This window comes from Periophthalmus magnuspinnatus, chromosome 17, assembly GCF_009829125.3.
Source record: "Periophthalmus magnuspinnatus isolate fPerMag1 chromosome 17, fPerMag1.2.pri, whole genome shotgun sequence".
NCBI lineage: Eukaryota > Metazoa > Chordata > Actinopteri > Gobiiformes > Gobiidae > Periophthalmus > Periophthalmus magnuspinnatus.
The window spans coordinates 20,782,288-20,806,759 of NC_047142.1; the positions used below are offsets into that span (position 1 = coordinate 20,782,288).

The following is a 24,472-nucleotide window of genomic DNA, read 5'->3' on the forward strand; positions in this document are numbered from 1 at the left end:
ATACATTACGTAACTTTTGTATTGGGACTGTCACCTGCTTTTCTGCATGAACATGTTGTAGCTTTGCCTGGAATGCACTTAATATTATTATTATTTGTATTTATTTATTTATTTTATGACATCAAACTGACCTGACTCCATGGAGACAAGCAACTAATGCCACTAAGCAAAGTTACAGGCCAGGTCCCTTTTTTGGTCATTTAGGGCCCTGTCCCTGTCCCCCGTCCTACTTATTTAGAGAATGTCCCACTTTTGATGTTACATAAATTATAAAGAAGTAAGATATGCATACATAATATGGTCATATGGTGATGTTACAGGTATTAAATTAAGTATGAGCTTAAATTTAGATTCAGATTCAACATGAGTCTCTCTAACTACAGTTTGAGGAGGTCATCCTGGTTGACATGAGAGGGTCAGACAGATGCAGAACAACAACAATGCAAAGATAGCTTGATACTAATAGCACTTACATTTGCGAACATCCTGGACACTTAACATTTGTGTAAAAAGTATGAGCTCCTCCAGATTCTTGCTCATAGTTTCACTGTGCAGCTGCTCCTCCACTCAGAGTTGGCCCTCTGCTGGACAATAAGAAAAATGCATGTAGTTTAAAAAAAACACACACATTATAGTTTTAGACAAAGTCCGCGTGTTTTCTAGAGCTTTTAAATTTAAATCATACAATTTCCCCATTTAAAATACTAATACTTTGGTTAGTTTATCACGTTGAATGACGGGACTTTTGGAAGATACCATTTCAGAAATAGGGCTCAGATTATTGTGTGTGAAAAGTCGTTTGTACGTGTATTTTAATGTTATGGAAAAATACATGAGTTAATATCGTAATAAAGCCAAAAATAATCGTGTTTAGACATACAAATAAACGTGTTTTTGGTACCGTACGTGTGTGAATAATGGTGTCGTCCCGGTTATGTCCGTCCTCTTCCCTTGTCGGATTACAGCGGAGGCAGCACGCGCACACCTCTTGTCGAGCCGTAAACGTCGAATAAAGCAACAAGTAAGTGAAATAAAGGAATCATTTTGTTCTTTTGACTCACAGTGAAACGTGTATTGTCAATAAAAGTTAATCTGAACGGTCGGAATCTGATTTTCTTGCGCCACGTGGTCATAGTGGAGTTGGAGCTGTCAAAAACTTGAGAAGGTACTTGGTGTAACGAAGTGTGTAAATCCAAGATACAAGATCCAAGAAACACTGACTGTGGTGGAAATGATCAGTGCATCACCCAAAAGCCAACAGAAAATCCAGTTTATCAAGCGTGATCTGTTTAAACATTAAGCCTATTATGCACATAGTTCCCTTACTCGTGAGTAATGTCATTTGATTTAATGTGTGCAGTATTTTAATGTGTTGTGTCTCTGTATGGTTCTGTATGATTCTGATCAGACTCCTAAAGTTTAAGGTAAGTGGTTCTGTTGCTTTGCAGCTTATGCTCCTAACATATGGTAAATTGCCTCTTAAACTTTTGATTAAAAACGTATATAATTGGATTTTACCAGGTAAAATGACTTAACAATTTTCAATTTGATTTATAAAGTAAACACGTAAGAACGCCACACTGTATCTGAACTGCTCTAACAGTGACATAAACTGGTGAGGTGGGTTCAAGTGTTCAAAAGGAGAACAGCTGAAAACCATGCTGAAGAGGGATAACCATGGTTATGAAGAGTTGTTTGAAAATAAAGCAAATCTAAATTAAATTTGAGTAATACTTTGGGCTGCAACACTGGCTGAACTGTGTGAAATTGCATTGTTTGGGAAAATTGTTGTCCAAGTGTCTTTGCATGAAGAGATTTTGGTTCTGGGCAAAAATTGTTTTTGCAGTTAATTGTTGATGTGGGGGATTGTTTGTGGATTTTAAAGTACAGCCTTGATTGGTTGTCAGGTATATTAATTACTTACTTGATTAAAGAACTGTGAATTTTCTATGTGCATTGCATAAAATGGTTCTAATTTCAGCCTGTGCACTCTGCACTTATCAGAATTTGACTTGGCTTTGTTTTCTGGGAACAGGTCGATCAATGAAATGTTATCATGACATGGCCATTTTAATCCAAAATTAACTAATCCACTGTGGGAATAATTTTTAATAGTTTTTTTTTTTTCTTCTATAGCCCACTTGGCATTTGCTAACACTGCTTTCTTGAGTTTAACTTATCTAACAGCCCAAGCTTCTCCCTGTCGCCTGCTCTCTCTCTTTACTCCAAAGTGAGTCGAGCAGCTGTCCCAGTGCGATGGACCCATCCAGCCCAAAGCACCCCGCCTCGCGCGCTGTGCAGCAGGAGAGGGGCATCATCAGTGGAGACAACGTTCAGTTTGGGCGCGTGAAGAGGCGCTCCCGTCTGTCCCAGTCTGAGAGCTCTGGCCCTGAGGAGGAGATTGGTTCCTACGGCCGCAGCCCTGTGCTTCAGGGGCTCCAGGCCGAGCAGGTGTGGTACAACCGCAGCGCCTATGACCACGCGGAGGGTAACTACCACCGGCAACGCACCTCCAGTGGTAACGGGCCATTGAGCTCCTCCCCGCGCAGCCCTAATGTCCGCTCTTTCCATGCCAAACGTAACCAAAACCAAGATCCCAACCACTCATCTCCCACAATGGTCAGGTCCTCCGGGACCCGACAGGACAACAAGGGCCGCAACCGCACCTCATCAGAGACCGAGTCTGGGGCCAGAGGCAGCAGAGGGCCTGCCCCCCGCAAGAGAGGCTTCTCTGAGACCGAAAACAAGCCCAAACGGGACAAGTATGACCGCCGCCCGCGTCAGACTGTGTGTGTGGCTACTGCCGTCTCTGTAGACCTAAGTGCTTCTGTTCTTGTCCTGTTGACTTTGTCTTTGCGTCTGTGTGTCATTGGCTACAAACAAATGGACAATGTTTTATCAGTGTGGAGAGAATTTTGTGAAGGGATTTGGGGTGGTTATAATTTGAAGGTCTGGTAATTAAAATATAAAATCTTTTTTATGTTTAGTTTCTGAATTAGTGTCACTCACTGTTACTTTAAAACTAAACCCTTGTCTGTGGCCATGGCCTAGAGTGTAAAAACAAATGCATTTTGCTAAAGAACATGTTCTTGTGTTTTTCTAGTACCATCATGAAAGGACTGCAGTGCCTCACCGCTGACAACATCTGGTTCGACAAACACCGTTACGATGACGCCGAGAGACGCTACTACGAGTCTCTGAGTGGCCACGTCCCTCAGCAACAACATCAGGTAAAAATGGTCAAACTTTAGCTAGCACAATGCTGACACTGGCATGTGTTTATTGTTGATCTAACTAAAGACCGATTGAAATTCATCAGCATAACTTTCCTGATTACAGCATCTTGACTGGAATGTTGCATTTGCAATTGAAAGTTCCATTAACAGGAAATGGGCTGAAAAAATATTGACAGTCACAATGCAGAGAAACCACCGTCAGGCTTTTCATTTTATGTTCACATGAAAAACAAACCTTAAACTAAGCCTGGTGAGTGGCGGAGAATCATTTAATTTGACAAATATGTATGTCAATAATAAAATAATTGAAAGATGTTATTTATAATAATAATATATTATTATTGTTATTGTGAATCGTGCAGCCCTACATCACAGTAGCCGCCTGCCCCTCTTGGCCACAAACTTGCCCTGTACATTATTACACACATGATCAGATCGTGGGTTAGACGGTCTCTGGGCCGACTCAGCACCACAGCAGCTGAATGAGTCTTATTTAGCAGTGGCCTGTTGGTGTGAGTGGTCAGGTGGTTTGGCAGCTGCCTCTGCCTCTCAGGACGTCCCTCTGGTCTCAGAGGGTCAGCCATGACAGCTCTCAGATAACAAGGATAAAGTTCTACAGCACCATTCAAGCCATTTTAGACATTTGTTTTTGGTGTAATAGAGTAAGTTAGTTTGAACTTGGGATATCACAATGACAAATTTTAGGATTGCGATGATTGTACAAAAAGCATCATGACTGAACAATTATTTATTATTGACACCATGACCAATAATGGGGGACACCCCGAGCTGAGGAGCAATTACAGACAACTCGGGATGCTTTTAGGCATGACACAGGTCTAGCAAGACACACCCAATGGCGTGATGTGGGTCTGCACTGACACGAGGCGCAGGACAACTATAAAAAGATTGGTGGTACTGGAGCATCAGCACAGATCAACAGCAGCACAACAATGACCTCACAGGGTTTGGGACTGGATATGCCTATGCATATACACAGTCATTGCAGGATCAGCAGTACGCCAGTAGTGGCGCATGTGACATTTCTCAGATAAACAATCACCATTAAGATGGCAAAACATAAAATCAGAGTTTCTCACCAGACGCTGACTTGATCGTGTGATATACTGCCATATTTCCAGTGATGTCAACTTATATGTTGAGCTGATTTGCTTCATAAATCAGTTTCCTGTTTATCGGTGCATGCCACTCCCATCAAGATTAAAAAAATAAATAAATTACATTTGCAGTGTATAATGCAGCTAACACTAGCAAACTGCATTAAATCAAAAGGGGTAAAAAGAGGTGCAAATACCCTAATTAGTTTCGTGTTTACTCTAGCTTTAACCTTGTCTCACAGCACCACAAACTTGGAATACTAAATATCTTTTTGTGATTCTCTGGTGGTCATCCGTATGAGAGTATAATTCAGGTACGATTTAGATTTTATTAAGTTTACTAAGTTAATATTAGGTAACATTTCCAGGACCCGGAGCCGTGCCCGGATCATGGAGATGCTGAAGTTGCTGCCGGTCCTACAATGACGGGGGCGTAACTAACAACCCCTAGTGAGCCAGTGCCAGATCCTATACGTTTCAGAACCCTTTAGAATGTTGTATCTCCTGCGGCGCGCTTTGGACCCCTAAAAAGCTCCACATAGGGTCCGCACTGTACCGCCTTGTACTGGCCCTATGGAAACGAGGCTTTGGTATTTACTCAACATTCCACAATAGCGATACATGTAACACCCACAGCATGATGTCACTGCAAACTATCAATTGAAATGATTTTCATATACTTTGTTTATACAGTGGGTATTACATAAAAAAATAAGTGTATATGAGTGTGTGGGTGCGTAATTATATATAATTACCCAACACTCATGTACACTTTTTTTTTTTTTTACACAAACACTGGACAAAACAGGGTTGTGAAATCCTGCTTTTGTCACATAAAAGGAAAAAACTAAAAGGGCAGCACTAAGGCACAGTTGGTAAGCATTTGCCCAATAACCAGAGGGTCACGTAGTGTAGTGACTCTTTCAATGCCACATGATTTATCCTTAATAGGAAAGTTGAAGTCAGTTGTACAGATGTTTTTGAATAATGCTAATTGGATGTTCATGTGCTACTCCTTTCCTCTAATATCCATGACTATTCTATATAGGGTGGGGTATTAATAGTACAGAAGACTTAAGACAGGTACTACAACAAAAAATGACAAAACTTTTTCCCTTTGAGACCATTATAGAAAGTTGCGAGTGTTATCACCACAAACAATAAGAATAAATATTTCTTTCCTTGCACTGTTGGGAGAGTCTCCTACACACTTGTATCCTGGGGATGTTATTTCTCTGCCTGGAATGTTCCAAAGTATGACATTAAACATACTCATCTTGCATTTATTCTACTGTGTTTTTATTACCCAAAATATGCATGTATTACTCTAAGTGGGTTCACCTCGTCACAGATCTGAAATTGGAAAATAATTTTATTATTCTGTTTTGTGGTGATGAAGATTGGATTTGATACAAAAAACACTGTTAACCAAGTATCATTAAAGCATCAAAGAAATGGAAAGGTGCCCAGCCCTAGTTCTGCACTGGTTTGTGCATGTCTTTGTCTTGAGGTTGTGGTCCTTGCCTTGTGTCTGTTTCTTGTCCCCCTTTCCTCCCTTCACTGCTGTACTTACACGTGCCTTTAGGACAGAGAAGCTAGTGCCATCCTAGACGAGATTGCTATGTCCCGACAGACTATCCAGACGTCCCTAGACAGAGTGAGTACTGGGACCAGCGAATTAGCCGTAGGTGCCCCCCTCTGGAGGTAGGCCTGTACTCCATCTTAAATCATCGTGTTGTCAAAAGTGTTGAAATAGCACTTTCTAATGACACTCCTGGGAGCCTGATCCATATACTGTTGTAATGTAATAAAGCTTCCTTTCTCACTGTGGCTCATATCTGACAATGGAAAATATCTTTTTATAGAGTATAGGAGTGTCTATTGTACAGAATCCCTGGTTTGACTTTTGTCATTACAACCTTCTGGTGTGGGGGGTTCACCACCTGTTTGTCTCAATGGAGATGCTATTGCTTTCCATGGAATGTTTCACAATATGGCGTTCAAGCTATCTTGCATTTATTCAATTAGGAGTTCACTTGAATTGTTTTAAATACATTGAAAAACACACATTCAAACTGCGCTTGTCACAGAGCACTTGGCCTGGTGGTGTCACCTGCTTGTCTCCCTTTAGATAAGTTTATTGCCATATTATGAAACATTGCAAGCGAAGCAAGAACATCGGCATAGATACGAGCAGATAGTGGACCCTCCACCTGTGCACCTTTTTAACCTAATGTTTATATTACTCCAAGTAATCATTTTGTTCCATCTGGCACATCCCTGACATTTCTGGACACATTAAATCCATTAAAGCATGTTTAGTCAAGATTTCCACAACTTTACTATAACACTTGTATACTTTTATTTAAGCTACTGATTTGTTAATCTTTAGCTTTACACTTTCTTTCTCTTAACTGTTCTCTCCTGTATTTTCTCTGCTGTCCTGCGATTGTTGGATGCAGGCGAAATCAGCCCTGCAGCAGGCCAAAGGGAAGCCTAAACGGCAGCACAGGAACGTAAGTCTGACCAGAGTGTGGTGCATGGATCAGCCTGAAGAATTATGGCATTTCATTTTGTACATCTAACCAGCCAGGAGTTTGTTTTTTTTGTTTGTTTTTTTTTTAATAATTGCAATTTTGCAATTTTTGCAGTTGTCCTAATTAATGTTTTGGGTTGCTTGCATTCATGGGTTTCCCCTTCCTTTTATGTAAACATAAATCAATCTGTAACCCATGGATTTGAGCATTTTTAATGGGTTTAATAATAAGCAATGGTTGTTTTGGAAAAAACTGGACAGGAGCAATGAAAGTTGTTTTGCTGCTAATGGGGTTGAAACTATTGAAAAAGCATACATATTTATAAACACTGACCGCTTGCATAAAACAATTGTTGCCATCATTTAGCAAAAATTGGGTGTCTGAACAGTAGTAATACTGCTAGTATATAGCAGCATAATTTTATGTCTGTTTGAACAAACTCCATTCAGCAGAACCTTGTTTACTTTGGTGGCATTACTCCTGCTCCTTTTTTCCTTATTGGTTATTTCTACTGGGGTTTTAATTGTGTGTGTGTGTGTAATAATCAATTTAAACAAACGCTTAATCTTTTCTGTATGAGATTTTGGGTGCAAAGTTGAATCATTTGTGGTATTGCTGATCTTGGGCCTTCACTGAACCTCCTGTGTGATTGGTTTGGTTTGGATAGTTTTAAAATGATTTTGCGCTCTGCTTGTTTGGTAATTTTTTTGCTTCATGTTTGTGCAGTCTTCCTCACACGCTGCAGCCGGAGACCAGGAGCTCATCTCTCGCATGAAGAGTCTGGAGGTGGAGAACCAGTCACTGCACAAAGGTGCCACTATACTCCACACAAAACTTAATGTGTTCAATCTATCAGAAAATATATTGACTTTATTTATAAATTGGCCATTCCAAATAGTCCAAAATTCAAAATAACACTTGAGTGTGTTCGATAGGGAAGATATGGTTAATCAGAATAATCATCACTATAATAATAATAATCATAATTTGCTAATCGTTATGTGAAGTATACGAGACGCATGCAAAAATACCTTTTATAACAAAGACAGTGGCATTATTAAATCAAAATGGCATGTATTTTCTAAAAGCAAATTTCAGCCTTTATTTGGTTTGTATTTTACAAATTATAATAAAATGATAATTTCATACGTCACCTACTCAGTTGGCTTGTGTAGCCTGAATTGATGTGGACTGAAGTAGAATAAAGTGAAGAAAAATAATAAATGAGGAAAAAATGTTTATCTTTAGCATTATGTTTAACTCGACAGAAAGGATTTTTTTTCCTCTTCACATGGATAATTTGGGGACTTTTTCATCCTTGATTATAAAATCTAGTGGGATTTTTTGGATTAATGTAAATTTGCTGTTTTAGTTGTTTACGATTTGAGAGCAGCCCTGCTGAAGCTGGAGTCCAGAGTTGCTGTGCTGGAGAAGAGCCCTGCTGTCCCATGTGCCAAGGTAACACTGATAAGAACTACACAGACCATGATCCTTATTCCATTTCTGTGAAGCTAACATCCATAAAAGTACTGTCATTTAGCATGTTTTTTGTCCCAATCTCTTGAAATGGCGCATAAGGACACTATTTACCATAAAGCCTTACAGTGAGTTCTGGGTACAGTATAGTCACATATACACACATTTAAGTTGTTCAGTTCATCCTTAGTTGCTTCATTTTCCCTTTTAATGAAATAATTACATTTTTAGTTTAACAGTAAAAGTACTTTCATGTTAATGATACAAGAAGCAAAAATACAGTTTATTCTGCCTGTTTTTTAATGATTTGTAGAGATTTACATAAGTGACTTTTAGTGTTGTCAATACTAAAATTTCCAACTCAATTTCAGTACTAAGGAATAGATGCCAGTTCCGATACCATGATGATAATAATAATAATAAAAAACTGTATTTTCTCAGACAATAAAATGTGATTTTCAATATTAAATAATGGTACTTACCACGTGGCATTATATTTGTGTTATCCCTCAGTCGTCCAGGTAGGTTCCATTGTGATCCATGGGTGTATACTAATCTATGTGGTTCTAGTCTATTGTACTCCTTTTGATACAGCTCAAGGTCATTCTAAAGCTATTCGGCACAGCTTAATTTTTATCCTGTGAATGTGACTTTTTTTTTTTTAATTATTATTATTATCGATACTCATTTGAGCAGGTATCAAAAGGTATCTAGTTTGAATAGTAGTTTTAGTATCGATTAGTATCTGATATTCGATACTTTTGACAACCCTAGTTTCTTCAGGGATTGAGAAACCCTGGCATTTTGTATCTTAACCTATTTAAATAATTTGCCCTCGTGTCCTCTAGGCGGGCCCAGTTCAGGCAGCTCCCGTGCAGCAAAAGAAGGTAGAGAATGGAGCCAAGGCCGCTTCGGAGGATGAGGATGATGACCTGGACCTGTTCGGTAGCGACGAGGAAGACGAAGAGGCAGAGCGCGTCAAACAGGAGCGACTGGACGCCTACGCCGCCAAGAAGGCCAAGAAACCTGCTCTCATTGCAAAGTCCTCCATCATCCTGGACGTCAAGCCTGTAAGTAACCAAACCTTTAGCATTTTCACTTAAGCAGTAAGAAATAAGATAGTAGGAAGCACATAAAGGAGAAGATTGAAAGAAGGGGAGAGATAAATAAGGTAGGGATAGGCATGCGTATGGTGTGGTCGTACACAAAACTATAAACTTACCTTCATTTAATTATACTTTTGGAAACCATAGCATTGAGATATTGAGCAGTATATGTTGGAAAATATTGTGCCATGGCTAAAATGTGCTTTTAGAAAATTTATTTGGAAATGTAAGTCTTTTTTTGTACATTTTTGCACAAGTTGGGCATAACACTGACCACCTGACAACTTTATTTAATATAAAAATAGTATTAATATTACTATTAGAAGCCTCATGAGCTATTAATTTTTGCTTTTTACCATTCAAAAGATGCATTTCATTTTAAATTCTTTGTCACTATGCTTATGGTCCTTATTTTTCATTATTCTGAAACCAAAATGACAAATATTTACTTGCTACCTATTGTATACCACTTACTAACCGGCATTAAAAAGAGTAAAGTTATTCTTGATGACTTATGCCATATTACTTGTTTTCCAGTGGGATGATGAGACAGACATGGCAAAGATGGAGGAGTGTGTGCGCTCTATACAGATGGACGGGCTCTTGTGGGGGGCATCCAAACTGGTCCCGGTTGGATACGGCATCAAGAAACTGCAGATCAACTGTGTGGTGGAGGACGATAAAGTGGGCACAGATATCCTAGAGGAGGAGATCACCAAGTTTGAAGACCATGTAAGTATTTATATTAAGGCTTGGCAGGCATCATTTAAAGTGCACTTTGTAACTTTTCTTGTGGAGGGCCAGCATCCAGGTAGATGTTATTTAGATGTTTCACAGTATGGCTGGCATTAAACTTGCTAATCTTGTATGTATTCAATTATAGGTGTCTAGAATACCTTGAAAAACATGCATTTTTACTACATGTAGGGTTGCCTCTCCATAGATCTAATGTAACTAAGTCACATGGTAGAAAGTGTTTTGCCTGGGATGTACTACAGAAACATCACCATGGAGAAAAGCATAGTGACCTTTAATGCGAAGAAGAGTATTAAACTCCTTTTATAATCCTAAAGTAATGGTGGAGTTTGGGTATATTGGTACAACTGCTTGCAGGCACACTCAATTTAAAAGTAGTTGGTGTTGGTACTTTTTTGTTCAAAGTGAGCAAACACTCAATTGCTTGTAACATAATGAGTCTAAAACTATTAGACATTAAGAAAATCCATTGCCAATTTCAGAATAAAACGTACTTTAATTACCATACATATTGGCACAATTATTAACTTGTGGTTCTTGTCTGCAGGTCCAGAGTGTAGACGTCGCCGCCTTCAACAAGATCTAAAGTCCATCCACTGTTGCACAGTTAATAAAATACTATGCAATGAGCACAATTTCTGTGTTAAGTTGTTTGTTACAGATTATGCACAATTAGACTGTTAAACACAGCTTTTGATTGGATTTAATGTAGAGAAGTGGGTACAGTTAAAATTTTAAGATCAACTTTCCAAAAGTATTTTTAGAGGTAGTCCATGAGCTTTGGTCTTTCATAGTTCTTTACACAGTATATGCAGAAAACGTCATATGCTATTATATACATAGATTAATTTAGGAGTTGTAGGTAATTACTGGTTTCAACTTTTTAAAGAAAACTTTCAATGGAGTGAAAAGTTGTCCAAAGTCTACCCTACCATTTTGTCAGGGACACAATGCACGCATGTCTGACAACCTGGAGAAACGGCACGAGCAGGAACATGCATGCTTAATAAGGGTGGGACGAGACAAGATTGGGTCCACGAGAATGAGACAAAATGAGACTTTGACAATAGGAGATGTAACTCCTCCAGAACTTAACCTTTTTTGTCCAATACAAATCTCACAATCATTTTTCTCATGTGTGCGAGATCTTGTGGCTGAGATCTTGTCCCATCCCTAATGCTTAAAGTAGAGATTGTCTTAACCAAGCTACGCCTTTGCTTTGTGCAGAAATAGCCATGGCTAACCACTCTGCAACCACTTACAAGCCAAATCCCACCTGTGTATTATGCTTATGGTGAGCACAGTTTTAAAGTTGAACCAAGTCCCACCCAGAATCCTGGATGTAGTGGTTGGGCAAACGCCGCTTTGGCTTTATGTAGCAGGACCATTTTATCTGAAACACCGTAGAAAGCCAGTACCCCGGCTCTGTAGTCCAAGTACACCCCTATTCTGCTAAAACATGGTGCACTGATTGTCAAACTCTCCTTATTGTGCTGAAATGAACAAGTAGAATAGGAACAGTCCAGACTCCATGATTTAGCATTATGTCCCAGTTTGCATTCACTGCCTCCTCCGCTACGACTTATGTTTTTGTAGCAAACCCCGATTGAGACCCCTCCGTTCCCGCTCCACTCCACCTCCCAGTAGCAGCGTCCGGCCATCCCAGCTTTGCAAAGGACCTGGGCCCACGAGGTGAAGCGGTCTGGGTGGTCTGGGTACGGCTGGGCTTCAGCCAGAGTGGTGACCCCGTGGCCCCGCTCCGAGAACACCAGGAAGGGGTTAACAGTGTTGGGGTCCAGGGTTAAGTCGTGGTGGTCTGGTAAGAGGGAAATCACAAATTAGGGTGTTTTCATGAGTGAATAAGTGTCAAAAATCTGTTGGACACATTACCTCAGTACAATAAAATGTATGATGTTATTTTTTCTGGTGGTGTACCTGCTGTCTCCATGGAGATGTTATTGCTCCACAGTTATGTTCCACAGTATGGCATTCAAATGTATGCATCTTGCAATTATTAAATTACAAGTGATTTTATTGCTCCAATATACTTTGTAAAAACAGTTCACTGCCTATTCAATCCAGCTACCTTCCTGCCCCTTGAAGACTGTTTGCATCTCCAATCCATCTCAAGAGGACTGATTTCTCAGAGATAACCTACTCCATCATATAGATTCTACTTCCTTGACAGAGGTGAAAAATTGATGGACTGAGGATTTTGGATGACATCTGGGACACAAGCGTTAGTTTGTCGATACTGTGTTTAATGCAGCCTTTTTTTTTAAATATATATAATTTTATTAATCGGAATGTTCGTTTCTATGTAAAAAATGCTTGTTTTCAAGCATGTTTTTACATGAGTAGGATCACACAGAGAAATTTAGCATTAAGTTCAATTAAATATCTGACTTTGAAACCTTTGTACTTTATAGGTTGAAGCACAGTTAACTTGACCAGTTTGGATTGACTGACATTGATGAAACGATCTCATTTGAGTAATTACAATAATACAGCTAAAGCCTCTACATATGCAAACCATTAGGAAATGCATAATGCAAATAAAAGCAAATCACTTGGTACAAAGCCTACAGCTGAACTTTAAAACTTTGACAATAATACTGTATTTTAAAGCCTTACTTACACTGTAAAAAATCAGTTCTTGTCTTTGGCTCAGATTTTGTCAAGTCCAGCTCTTTCACTTTTGATGCTATTGAACAAACACAAACATATACATCAATGAACTACACTTAACAGTAATAGTAAAACAGCTTGGAAACGTTTCATACCTTGAGCTTTTTCATAAATCGTCTGGTTATTTGTTTCCTTCAATGAAATGACTAGAAAGAGCAGACATACGTTAGGAGTCTCATTTTCTCTATCATAAAAGTTACACAGTGCACCTTTAATTCCGAAATCCATTCAAAGTATGAGATGTACCTTTTTCTGAGATCCTGCTGAATTCTCGTTCCAGTGCTTGGTCCAGACTGTCTTTGAGGTCAGCCAGCGCTGCTCTCATGCTTTTGTACATCAGATAAGTGAGTGCGTCTGTACTGGGCAGCTCGGCGCTCTTCACAGGGAAATGAAAAGACTTGGACTTCTGCAAATGCAACCAAATCAGACACAGCGATTTGAATACTAACAACATAAAAACACCTATCGTAAGCGGTCTTCATGGTCATGCACTTTTAAAATGCATACTTGATTATGGTAATGGTAAAAATGGCTTCTGCCTTAAGTAACAAGATTTTTCTGTATTTTGGAAACAACCATTAACCAGTAGTTCCCAAAAGTGGGGTTTGGGGAACTAAAATGAATCACATTGAATTACAATTTACAGTTTGTAATTTTCAGCTTAAATGACAAACAAAAACTCTTGGTTTATAGTAGTGTTCTGTATACTAATTATTTTACTGACAGGACCTGAGATTAGTCACAAATTAGAAAGTATTTTTGTATGCAACGATGACAGTACTCAAATTCACCGCATCGGTATTAACGAGAGTGCAAAAATGTTTACATAAACTATGAATCAAGGCTGTACTGCAATCAGATCACGCGATTTTTGTGTTCATGTCTCGCTACGATGAAACGCAGTATATTCTGTTTATCTGCACGCATTTATACGTTTTAATCATGTTGTTTTTTTAGTTTGTTTGTGACATTTTTTTCTTTGATTGGCCTCACCTGTATGAAGTGCACATGGTCCTCTGTACGGGACAGTCTCTCCAGCTCGTCCCCTCCTCTCCTCAGCTCACTCAGCTCTCTCTGGACCCTCTCGAGCTGCTCCTCCGCCTGCCCCACGGCCCCTCTCTCCTGGGACCTGAGCAGCTCCTCCAGCTCCGCGCTCTGCTTCTCTATGGAACGCACCAATCTGGAGAAGACACGCTCACTCTCCTCCACCACCGCCTCTGTGGAGTGCTACGGACAGTAATGATAAGACAGGGCTCATAAAAGCATAGACGCTACAACTATGAACGAGACAGGAAGAAGTAAGGCTGTGATTAGGCTTGTCTTGGTTTGGTCCAGTTTAGCCGTGATGTAGAGATGGTTAGTCCTGGCCCTGGTTCATTTCTGAATTTAGTCGCAGTTTTACAAGTCAGATCTCACATGTGTAGAAAAGACATAGAATGTAACTTTTTAACCAAAAAACTATGCGTTTCTTGCACTGAAAAATAAAAAAAATCCTTACTCTGAGCAGGTTTGTACCTCCACAAACCTGATTCTAATTTGTCCTTGCCTGTTTACTTGGAAATGTTTCTTTGGCTATAATATTCCAAGCTATGGCATAAAACGTTTATGTCCATGAAGAATGTTCCAAAGTATGGCTTTTATTTACATGGACTCGTACAGTTTAGTAGTTAAAAGGTATAACTTTACTCTGTTGTCATCTGTATAAGTAAATTGAGCAGGGTTAATATGAAGCCTTGTTTCTTTGACCATTATAAAAAGACTATATACACTAATAATTAATGTCTAAAACCAGTTTAATTGATGAGTGCATTCCTGGTCATATGTCTTTCTTTGCATTTTTAACCACACTCTTTCAGAAATCCAAAAAGCCAGGTCATTTGAATACACCAGAACATTTTTTTGTGTAACTCAGTCCCTCTCAGGTGCACATTAAACTCACCTTGATGTATCTGATGGCGAATCGCAGCTCCTTCTCAGCCTCCTTCATTTTCTGCACAGACTTCAAAGAGCTCTCCTGCAGTTTCCTCTGATGACGACAAGACCAAGATCAGTCCCCGAGGCCAAAACAGCACATTTCAACTCTTATACGACTTCCACATTCAAAAAGGAACAGATACAGGTACGTGTCTGCAAAACTACTCACAATCGACTCGTAATTGCAATTTGCCGCCTTTGTGATTTGCTAATTTTGTCCATTCAATTTTTTAAGTAGCATAATTTCCTTAGAAAATGTCCCGTCTTACTCTGCATAAAAAGTGCACAAAGAATACAGAATAGACAAAATAGAACAGATTAAATAAACCGCATCATTAAAAAAGGCCGAGCTACAACAAATAAATGACAGAATGTAGCAATAACTTTTTACAACTCAAATATTATTCTACTAAAACAAAAATACACCAAATCTCCCCACTTTTGCAAAGAAATTGTACACACGAGCCCCAAAACGTATTGTTCCTTCCGGCATTAACATATTGAACGATAATTCCATATAGCAATTGTCATGAGAGGACTAAAGTTCAGAGCTGCACAAACCTGTTCTGACATTATTTTTTGCGTTAGTTTGTCAGTTCCTACTTCAATCTTTTTGTCAGTTCTGCTGGATGCGATTTAAATATGAACTTTGAACAGAATCCCATTGTTAAAACTTTCAAAAATATGTTTGAAAGGGAAAGTTTCAACATCAACGTATACCTGGGAACTGTTATTGTACAGTCACACTACTGGCATTTTGATAAGCTGGTTTTAAAATAATACTATGTTGAAAGACTGGGCTCAGTTTTTGTTTTGTTGGATGTCTGAAATTATAATCTAATCTAGCGTCTTGGAAAAGTGCAAATACTTGGATACATACAGTAAAGGACAAAGGTGAGTCTCAAATCGTCACCAAACCATTTTTTTTATATTCTGTTTGTATTTAGATAAACTTGAGTATAGTAAGATAAGGATTTGTAGTTTTATTATGATAGTGACCTGTGATTGGTTCAGAGCAACCCAAACAAACAACTTGATTTATGGGCTGTGATTTGTTAATATTTGCAATGCAGTTGAAAAAGGTGAAGAAAAGGGGGTAAGAAGTTCAATTTAGGCAGTAAATATTGCAGTGGAAATATGCTTGTGTCCAAAATCCACCATGTTTTTCCTACCCATTTCCTTATATGAACCCTTGTGAAGTGACCCATGACCTATTGACCTATATATAAAAAAGTTTAATTGCATGTAAAGGCTATTTGAACTTGTCTTTGTGGTTTTCTAGAAAGAAGTCAAAGCGTATATGGTGTAAAGTGTTGTTCCAAGAATCCTGACTCCTATAAAAGCAGGACACAAATCCTGACTTTATTCAGTTAGAGTGGCCAAACATAGAAAACAGCTCATGGACTGATGTAGATCTTGCTTTCCCCATTTAGCAACCCATTGATAGTGGCTTTTGTGGCAAACTATGACTAACAACACTGATCCAGGACAAAGCCAAGCCCAGATACTCACCAGCCTGGAACTCTATTATATTATTCATTCACAGAGGGAGTGGGGAGAGTGTGCCGTTATGATATACACTAAACTACACAAGACATAAAGCACAGATCCTTTCTCTGCTAACTTGAACCGTAGTCTGACCTGTTGCGCGGCCCGTTCCTCCTCCAGCCTGACGTGCTCATGGCCCTTGTGTTTGTCCTTTACGCACAGCGCGCACACGGGCTGCTGCTCACTGCGACAGAACAGCTTCAGAACTTTGTCATTATGAAGCGGGCACAGTCTCTCCTTAAACTCCTCCGTGGCTGGGATCAGCTTGTGTCCCCGGTGGAAACGCTCTTCGTGGGCTTTCAGGTGCGCAGTGCAGTACGCTCCGGCGCACGTAAGGCACGCTTTCACCGCTTTGCCTTTCCTTCCCGTACAAACGCTGCATTTGATGTCTCCAGGTTTGGTTTGGTTCGGAGTGGGAGGTCGTGAGGTTGTGCGTTGTAGGCTCCCCACGACTTCAGCCAGCACGGTGTTTCGGCAGAGCAGCGGTTTTGGGTTGAAGACTTGCCTACACTGTGGACAGCTGTACTGGCCTTTCTGCTTCGGTCTGTTCCAGTAATCCTCAATACAGTCCAGGCAGTAGCTGTGTCCACACGGGATGGTCACGGGGTCCTTCAACACTTCAAGACACACAGAGCAACAAAACTGGTCTTGTTCAACAGAAATAGTCGTGGCTGCCATTTTCCCACCGTGTCTAAGCGCCTCAAGCGTCAAAGACAAATATTAGCGCAGGTGCAAAAGTTTCGGGTTACACCTGCACCTTTTCAGCCAATCAGAGCAGCGCAAAGTTCAGGAAATAGAACAGTGTGTGTGTATTTAACAGTCAGGGTAAATGTGTGTTTACAAGTGAAATGGATGGAGAGAGTAACAAACAGGTGTATTATGTAACTTTTCTGATGGAAGGTCTGTCACCTGCTGGTTTCCAAGAGGATGGTACTGATTTGTGCCTAGGATGTTACACAGTATGGCATTAAACGTCCTCCTATATTACACAAAATTGACTCTGGTGAGCTTTAAGTCATGTTATAATGTTGTTACCTCCTTGAAAAACATACCTGGAGTTGTGTTTTGTTTCATTCGCACATGTTTATTATTAGTCCGTCTACATCTCCAAAGCTCAAAATGCTTGGTTCCACTTTGTGATGTCATGTAGTGGTAGGCGTCAAGTTAACAGCTGCCTTTTACCTTTTGTTCAGTGCAGATTGGAAATTCGAGGGCTTACATCATCCAAATGATTCTAGTGAGGGTGTGTGGAGTTTAAAAACACAGTGGAGCACTTCCTGTATTACCACGTGACATCACAAAGTGGAACAGAGTGTTTTCAGTTTGAGAGAATGAATGAAACAAATGAGGAAACAACATTATAACAGATCAGAAAATAGCGAAATATGGGCTCTTTAAACTGTCTTACCTATTTACGTCTAAGCAGGTGACACAACCACGCCAAGTTACAGGTCAGTTCTGTGGATAGGTGACCCTGCTCACAGTAATGCATGATTTTCAAGGTAATGAGAAGTTTAACGTCATACTGTGTAACATTCCAGGAAAAACAATAACACCCGCATGGAGCAAATATATGACCAACCCCCAGCAGAAAAGTCAGAATGTGCATCTTTAAAATCATATTACTCAAGTAGAGGTAAAGTAGTAGCCTAGTGATCAGAGCGGAATAAAAAGTAATAAGCAGAGTAATCTAAAAAAAAAGTACAAAAGTAGAAGACCTAGTAAAAACAACTTACTTATTAAATACTGCTGAATAAATGTTTGTGGGGTTGCCTTATACAGCCGTAGTGCCATTCTTTACCACCACAAACACTATCTAGTTCCAAAAAACACAATTTAACACTTTTACATTTCAAAAGTCTTTGTCGTGAATGGGAAACAGCAAAGTGTTATTTCTGAATGGGAGTGATTTCAGTATGAGTTACATTGTTGTATAAAAATGCTCAGCAGACCTTGGCCAATAATTCTGTACTCAAGGCACAAACTCTCACAACTCAACAGTTTTACTATCGCTGCAAGAGGCTGCCACATGGAGAGACAAGTTATAACGTTTTATAAATCTCATCAACGAGGGAACAGACAAATGGTGCGCTTTGATTAAAAAGTTTTCATACCAACTCACTTTGTCCAAGTTCCTCTGTCCAAAAACATGCATGGGGATACTCGGATAAATGACGCAGTAAGCATTAACTTTCACACATTTTGCTGTTTTAATGCCAGTCACAAAATAAATACAAATCGATGATAAACTGATATGAATTTAAAATAATAATAAACTATTGCATACTAAAACCAAAATACTTAAGGCAGAGGTGATACTGTCAAAATGTGATGGAGGCTCAGTTTCTTCTGCTTAAAACCAAAAATGCAATGGGAGTAAACAAAATTGTGATGTATATCTAGCACATGTGTCAGTGCGCTGATTAAAAAGAAAGTACCGGTAATAATAAAAATGTTTATTATAATGTCTATTTTCTCCTTGAATGGCTCCGGCGCTGGTGTCTCTGCCTGGCTCCAAGGGAAAGTTTGACAGAGCCTGACAAAAAACCAAAACATGACAAATTAAACATTTTTGAATGTCCAGATACAATGTTGCAACCTGAGACCAAAGGGGTAGAAGAATAGTTTGTCTGTGTAGTTGTATAAATCAAATGCCTTTTTGTGACTAATCATGCATGAGCCCTGTTATCCTCTGCATCTTCTTCTCCTGCACCGACCAACTAACTTCATTTTATTTCACAAATAATTAGTCAAATAACTATTTATCATTGAGGTGCAATATTGGGCAGTTAAAATATTTACTTACTATGGTCTTCCTCTAAGTCTTCGGTTCATTCTCCATATATTTACAGTCCTTCCTGTACATGTCAACCATCTCAGTCTAACACTTTTCTCTTAAAATGACTTAACAGAAGCGTTTTTTCTCATATTTTTTGTTGGGGCAGCAATGGGAATAATAAACTTCTGAAATATCTTTTTTTTTTTTATTCTGTTATAAAATGTGTAACTAAATTTTAAATAGTAAATAAAAAAAAATTAAAAAAATATAACTGCACAACAACACAGAACAATTTGAAATTATTGTCCTGTACATTTCAGGTAAATACTAAGACTATTACACTGTATAGAAAATGTCAATATTTGTGTGTTTTATATATTTATTTATTTAAATTATTTTACATATTTATTTATTTATTTATTTTAATTCTGGGTACTGAGTTCCAGTACTCGTTCCAAACCTTTGCTTTGCCCTGGTTTATGTGCATAGTTACAGGTGTAGTCGACATGTCTTGTGTCTTACCATGTGTACTGAAGACAAAATTTGACACAGTTGGTCCTGGGTTGAGAAAAGGGTTGAGGGGGTTCACTGGGTGCTGCTCTAAACCAACTGGAAGATTCATGGCTGGGAAAAAATAAATTTAAATGTAATGGCAAAGTGACAGCAAAGTGTGAGAATGTACTGCAATGGCAATAATACTTTCTGACACTGTCAGCAAAATAAGACTGTAAACAACTTTACTATGGTGGGATTGTTAAAAGTTGGAACCAAGATAAACAGTTTGTGAATCTGGAAAATGCACTCAGTCAGAAGAAATGAAACTTGGAAATAGCTAATAATATTTTTATATAGAGGTATGAGGCAACTATTCATTATAGTTACTGAAATACGGTTTCTTCAAAACTGTACTCAGTGCTACTTTCTGTAAATGAACTGCTGCCATCTACATATAAATACAAAACCAACCACAAACAAGAGCTGTCCTTAAAGAATATAGAGGCTGTGTCTGACCAATGTGATATTTGTGTATCGGTAAACAATTGTTTGAGCTTTTGGATTTTCTCAGCTGAAACAAGGAGGAGAGGCCCTCCTCCAGGCCAAATAAATCAGGTCTGTGGAGGTAAAATCTCACAAGAATTCATATTTTTCTGTATTTTTCAGAGCAAAAAACACAACCAAAAAATGTTTTTATTTTAGTTTAGATTTTGTCAATACCTTAATAAAAAACAAAAAATATTGCTAAACACTCGATGTAATTTTGAAGTTTATAGCAAACACTATTTATGGGTTTCATTTCCTGTCATAGGCGACATTTTGAGGACTTTTTCCCTTTGATACATGTACTTTTAAATTGTTAGTCACTATGGCAACAGCCCTAACTTTTCATCATTCTGAAACAAATGGATTGATAACTCACCTTGTGCTTGTTCTGTTGCTGTGTCCTCCACAACAATGGGCTGAGCTGTGTCGAGCGGCTCTACTACACTCACTGGACCCACAATCACCACATCTCTCACTGAATAGAAGATCAAATCAGGGATGTTAAGATAATTCTATAAACTGATTTGGTAAGAAATAGTAATTATGAGAATTTTAGAATGATGGCCACACACTAGAGGTCATCAGTGAAATAAAACAAAGCATTTCACTGTTTGGTTATAATAGCTGTAAAATGCTGATGTTTATTCTCACAATAATTGTAACTAAAATTGTTACTGTGACATCCTTAGACAAAATTCCAGAAGAAATTAATTATAAAAACTTTTAAAACTGCGCTTGAACTACAGAAAAGGAGATAGTACTAAACTGGCTGAAAAAGTGCCTATAGGAATCTATTATGGAGAGGGGAGAGGAGACAACTGAGTAAAAATATTGATTGTACAAGACATCTAAACTGTTTACCTTTTTCATAGATGCTGACAAACCCGCCCTGGCAGACTTCCTGCAGCAGTCCCTTGAAGTCAGACACTGCGGTCATCACTGGACCAAAGGTAAGGCTTGGGTCAGAGGCGATCGGAGGTAACACCGAGAGGTCAGGGGGAGGGGCCAAAGATTGACAGCTCTACAGGACAAGGACAAAAACATGAGTTGAGACTTTGTTTTATTTGTGATTGAATTCAAAACAACAATTTAATCTCAGATGTTTATACTTTACTTTAATTTCAGTGTATATAGAGGAACTAGTTTTCTCACCTAAAATATTTACTCTCATGATGTAAAATAGAGCAAACAGTTATCCATAAAAAAAATCCCTGGCAAAATCTTGCTTAATTACACAACAGCAGAATGCTAATGCCAGTAGCAAGGTTCAAACCAAACTATAGCCCCTGTTAGCTATAGTTGCCCCTGTAATATATTTATAAAGAGTTAATCTGGATGAGAAGGGAATAAAACATTAGAGCGGTCAATTACCTGCAAAAAGTTGATGTGGTCGTCGGTTTGTGACAGTGTGTCCAGCTCTGCTTCAGTTTTCTTCAGTTCAGTGATCTCTTTCTGAATCTTGTCCAGGAGCTGCTCGGCCTGACTGACCGCAGTCTTCTCCTGAGCTTTGATCAACTCTCTCACTTCAAAACGCTTTAACTCAATCGACCGGATCAGTTCTGTGAAAACGTGGTCCGTCTCCTCTACAGCTGCACGGGAAGAACGCTAGGGGGAGACAAAACACAGAGGGAAGAGAAAGTTAAAGGAATTGTTTCATTCAGTGGGGCAAGATTTGTGTATATTATAGGGCTGAAATGTTTGATCCGATTGTGATATATTGTGCAGCCGTAGCATCTGATTTAAGTAAGAGGTCACTTACAGTGAGAGAGAAAATGGCCTGCTTTAGTTCATGAACCTCTCTTTCTTTTTGTTGTATTTTAAGCTGTGAGTTTTGTCTCATTTCACCAAGCTGCCTCTGCAAAAAGGACAAGAAAACAGTCAAATTACAATAAATAAAAAATACAAAATAAACAGATCATGTTTTTAATTGTCAAACAAGAATCCTCATGTCTTATATGCTGTAATTCTATAGGCCTATACTATAATTTGGAGAAGGCAAAGAAAGCCATGTCCCAGAATACTTTGTAGTTGCACACAACGTTGAGTGTTCCACCGCCTTTTGCTCTCTACACCCTTCCCTCATTTCTTAAGATTTGTTATAACACAATGGAAAGGGTTGTAAACTGCAAAAGCTACGTTGCTTTTAATCATAATCAACCATGGCCATATGACCTTGCCTAATCTAATCTGATCATATAATCCTATCAATCATTATTCATTATGATTCAATGCAAAGTTCATTTAATCTGCACTGCGCAGGCATGTTACAAAATGAAAGTAAAAGGTCTTGAAAATAAGCAGTAACAGCAATAGACAAATGTAATTCTGTAGTAACATTTTGTAGAAATAATATCACAAGCTAACATAGACCTTGGTCATAAAACAGTTCATAAAAAGTGGTAACAGCAGTTATCAGCAAGATGTTAATGTATGAGTAACGTTTGTTTAAAAGGGGGTGTGGCACTGCAATATCAGATTGCTACTTCTGATTGTGAATGAGTTGTAGAATATGATGGTATTTCAGGGTTTCCTACAGATTTTGGCAGAGACTATGGTGACAACATGATTGAAAAGTTACATAGTGTAGCTGAGTGAAAAGTGAAAAGTGTGGGAGAGGGTCTTATTTACCTGTTTGTCTTGTATCTCCGCCTCAAGCAGCACCGTGTCGTGTCCCTTGTGCTCATCCGTGAGACAGAGGTAGCAGATGCACTGTCTCTCCGTGCGGCAGTAGACTTCCAGTAACTTATCGTGTTTGGGGCAAATAGTCTCTTGGAGATTTTGGGTCGCAGAAACCAACTTGTGCTTCTTAAAGGCCGCTGAGTCGTAATGAGGCTTCAGGTGATGATCGCAGTACGAGGCCAGACAAACCAGACACGACTTGACTGCTTTGTTTTTCCTCCCCGTACAAACATCGCACGCTACGTCCCCTGCTCCTGCTTCTGCGATCATCTGGTTTGAAGGCAAAGCAGCAGCAACAGAAGGTGCATCTTGGAGTCTAGTATTTTTAAATTTCTCCACAACATCTGCTAGCATAGTGTTTCTAGCTAAAACAGGCCTCGGGGTGAAGTTCTGCCTACACTGGGGACAAGCGAAAATCCCCAAGTAGTCGTCCTGGTCCCAGTAGTTTTGGATACACACCGAGCAGTAGCTGTGCCCACATGGGATGGTTACGGGGTCCCTGAGCACGTCCAGACATATTGAGCAGTTAAATTGGTCCTTGTCCAAAACTACCCCGGTCTGGGCCATGATCGGAATAGATAAACGTCGACGGAAAAATTGCTCGAAAATACCGAAACCCCCAGACTCCGCTGACAGCTGCCGTTGTTTTGTTTACAGGAAGTGATGGGCGGGGTTCATCTACATCACCGGAAGTACAACTGTAATTAATGTTTTAATATTTTTAATTTGTTCATAAAATTACAATACATTTAATCTTATATATCCGTATTATATTACCCATAAATACATATTTTTTTCTTGTATAATTCGTTACTTTTTCTGGTCAAGAGCAGACTGTATGCACATATACATATACATATATATATATACACAGACATATACATATATATATATACACAGACACACATATATATATATACACAGACACACACATATATTATATATATATATATATATATATATATATATATATATATATATATATATATATATATATATATATATATATATATATATATATATATATATATATATATATATATATATATATATATATATATAAGACAGTAAGGTCAAGGTAGCACTTTAATACTAAATAGTAAGGTTACACGCTTTTATTTTGGTGGTCTATTTAAAAAGTAATTATTTTAACTATAGGTCTATATTCATAATACCTATCCATTCACCTTTCAATACAACATGATCAGTTTTCAATATACTGGTGATCGTTGGCATAGTGACAAGGTATGGTTTCTGTAAAAGAACAAAGTGTTTCTCAGTTGTGGTGTAAGGACTCCTTCAGGTGATACTTGGACAACTTTTCAGTTTGTTGGTTTGCCTAATTTGGAGTTAATTTTATCCACTTTTAGATCATTTCTTGTTTAGAACTAAAAATGGATAGATTTATTGGTTGACCGATATGTTGGGCCAATATTTGCACTTTTTAACAAATCCGCTATCGGCCTTGAATTTCCAGTGCAGGCCCATGTTTTGTTTTGACTAACCTGCTGCCTAAAGAATCCACATAAAGCTT

The 24,472-nt window shown here is 38.7% G+C and overlaps 3 protein-coding genes across 7 annotated transcripts; 1 reads left to right on the forward strand and 2 right to left on the reverse strand.

Annotated features, from left to right (window-relative positions):
- Nucleotides 1-927: 927 nt before the first annotated feature.
- eef1da (eukaryotic translation elongation factor 1 delta a (guanine nucleotide exchange protein)) lies at nt 928-10,864 on the forward strand. 5 transcript variants are annotated; one of them, XM_033983087.2, is made up of 10 exons: nt 1,462-1,467; nt 2,232-2,762; nt 3,104-3,230; nt 5,940-6,011; nt 6,817-6,870; nt 7,618-7,702; nt 8,264-8,349; nt 9,216-9,437; nt 10,011-10,205; nt 10,777-10,864. In XM_033983087.2, the coding sequence occupies exons 2-10, from the start codon at nt 2,257-2,259 to the stop codon at nt 10,813-10,815; spliced, it is 1,386 nt and encodes a 461-aa protein (XP_033838978.1). In that variant the 5' UTR covers nt 1,462-1,467; nt 2,232-2,256; the 3' UTR covers nt 10,816-10,864. The 5 variants fall into 5 exon arrangements, with proteins under 5 accessions (XP_055084396.1, XP_055084397.1, XP_055084395.1 ...); XM_055228421.1 differs by lacking the exons at nt 1,462-1,467; nt 2,232-2,762 and adding an exon at nt 928-1,021; XM_055228420.1 differs by lacking the exon at nt 5,940-6,011 and having other exon boundaries at nt 1,409-2,762.
- On the reverse strand, nt 10,706-17,202 carry LOC117385760 (tripartite motif-containing protein 16-like protein). The gene is made up of 7 exons (XM_033983086.2): nt 16,533-17,202; nt 14,857-14,943; nt 13,911-14,144; nt 13,164-13,323; nt 13,013-13,063; nt 12,868-12,933; nt 10,706-12,045 (listed from the first exon to the last, which is right to left on the reverse strand). Exons 1-7 carry the CDS (start codon nt 17,115-17,117, stop codon nt 11,519-11,521), a joined length of 1,710 nt encoding a protein of 569 aa, XP_033838977.1. The 5' UTR covers nt 17,118-17,202; the 3' UTR covers nt 10,706-11,518.
- A 1,224-nt stretch (nt 17,203-18,426) lies between these two features.
- On the reverse strand, nt 18,427-23,603 carry ftr67 (finTRIM family, member 67). The gene is made up of 7 exons (XM_033983090.2): nt 22,888-23,603; nt 22,019-22,114; nt 21,631-21,864; nt 21,121-21,280; nt 20,636-20,734; nt 19,741-19,842; nt 18,427-18,975 (listed from the first exon to the last, which is right to left on the reverse strand). Exons 1-7 carry the CDS (start codon nt 23,503-23,505, stop codon nt 18,908-18,910), a joined length of 1,377 nt encoding a protein of 458 aa, XP_033838981.1. The 5' UTR covers nt 23,506-23,603; the 3' UTR covers nt 18,427-18,907.
- Between the last annotated feature and the right edge of the window lie 869 nt (nt 23,604-24,472).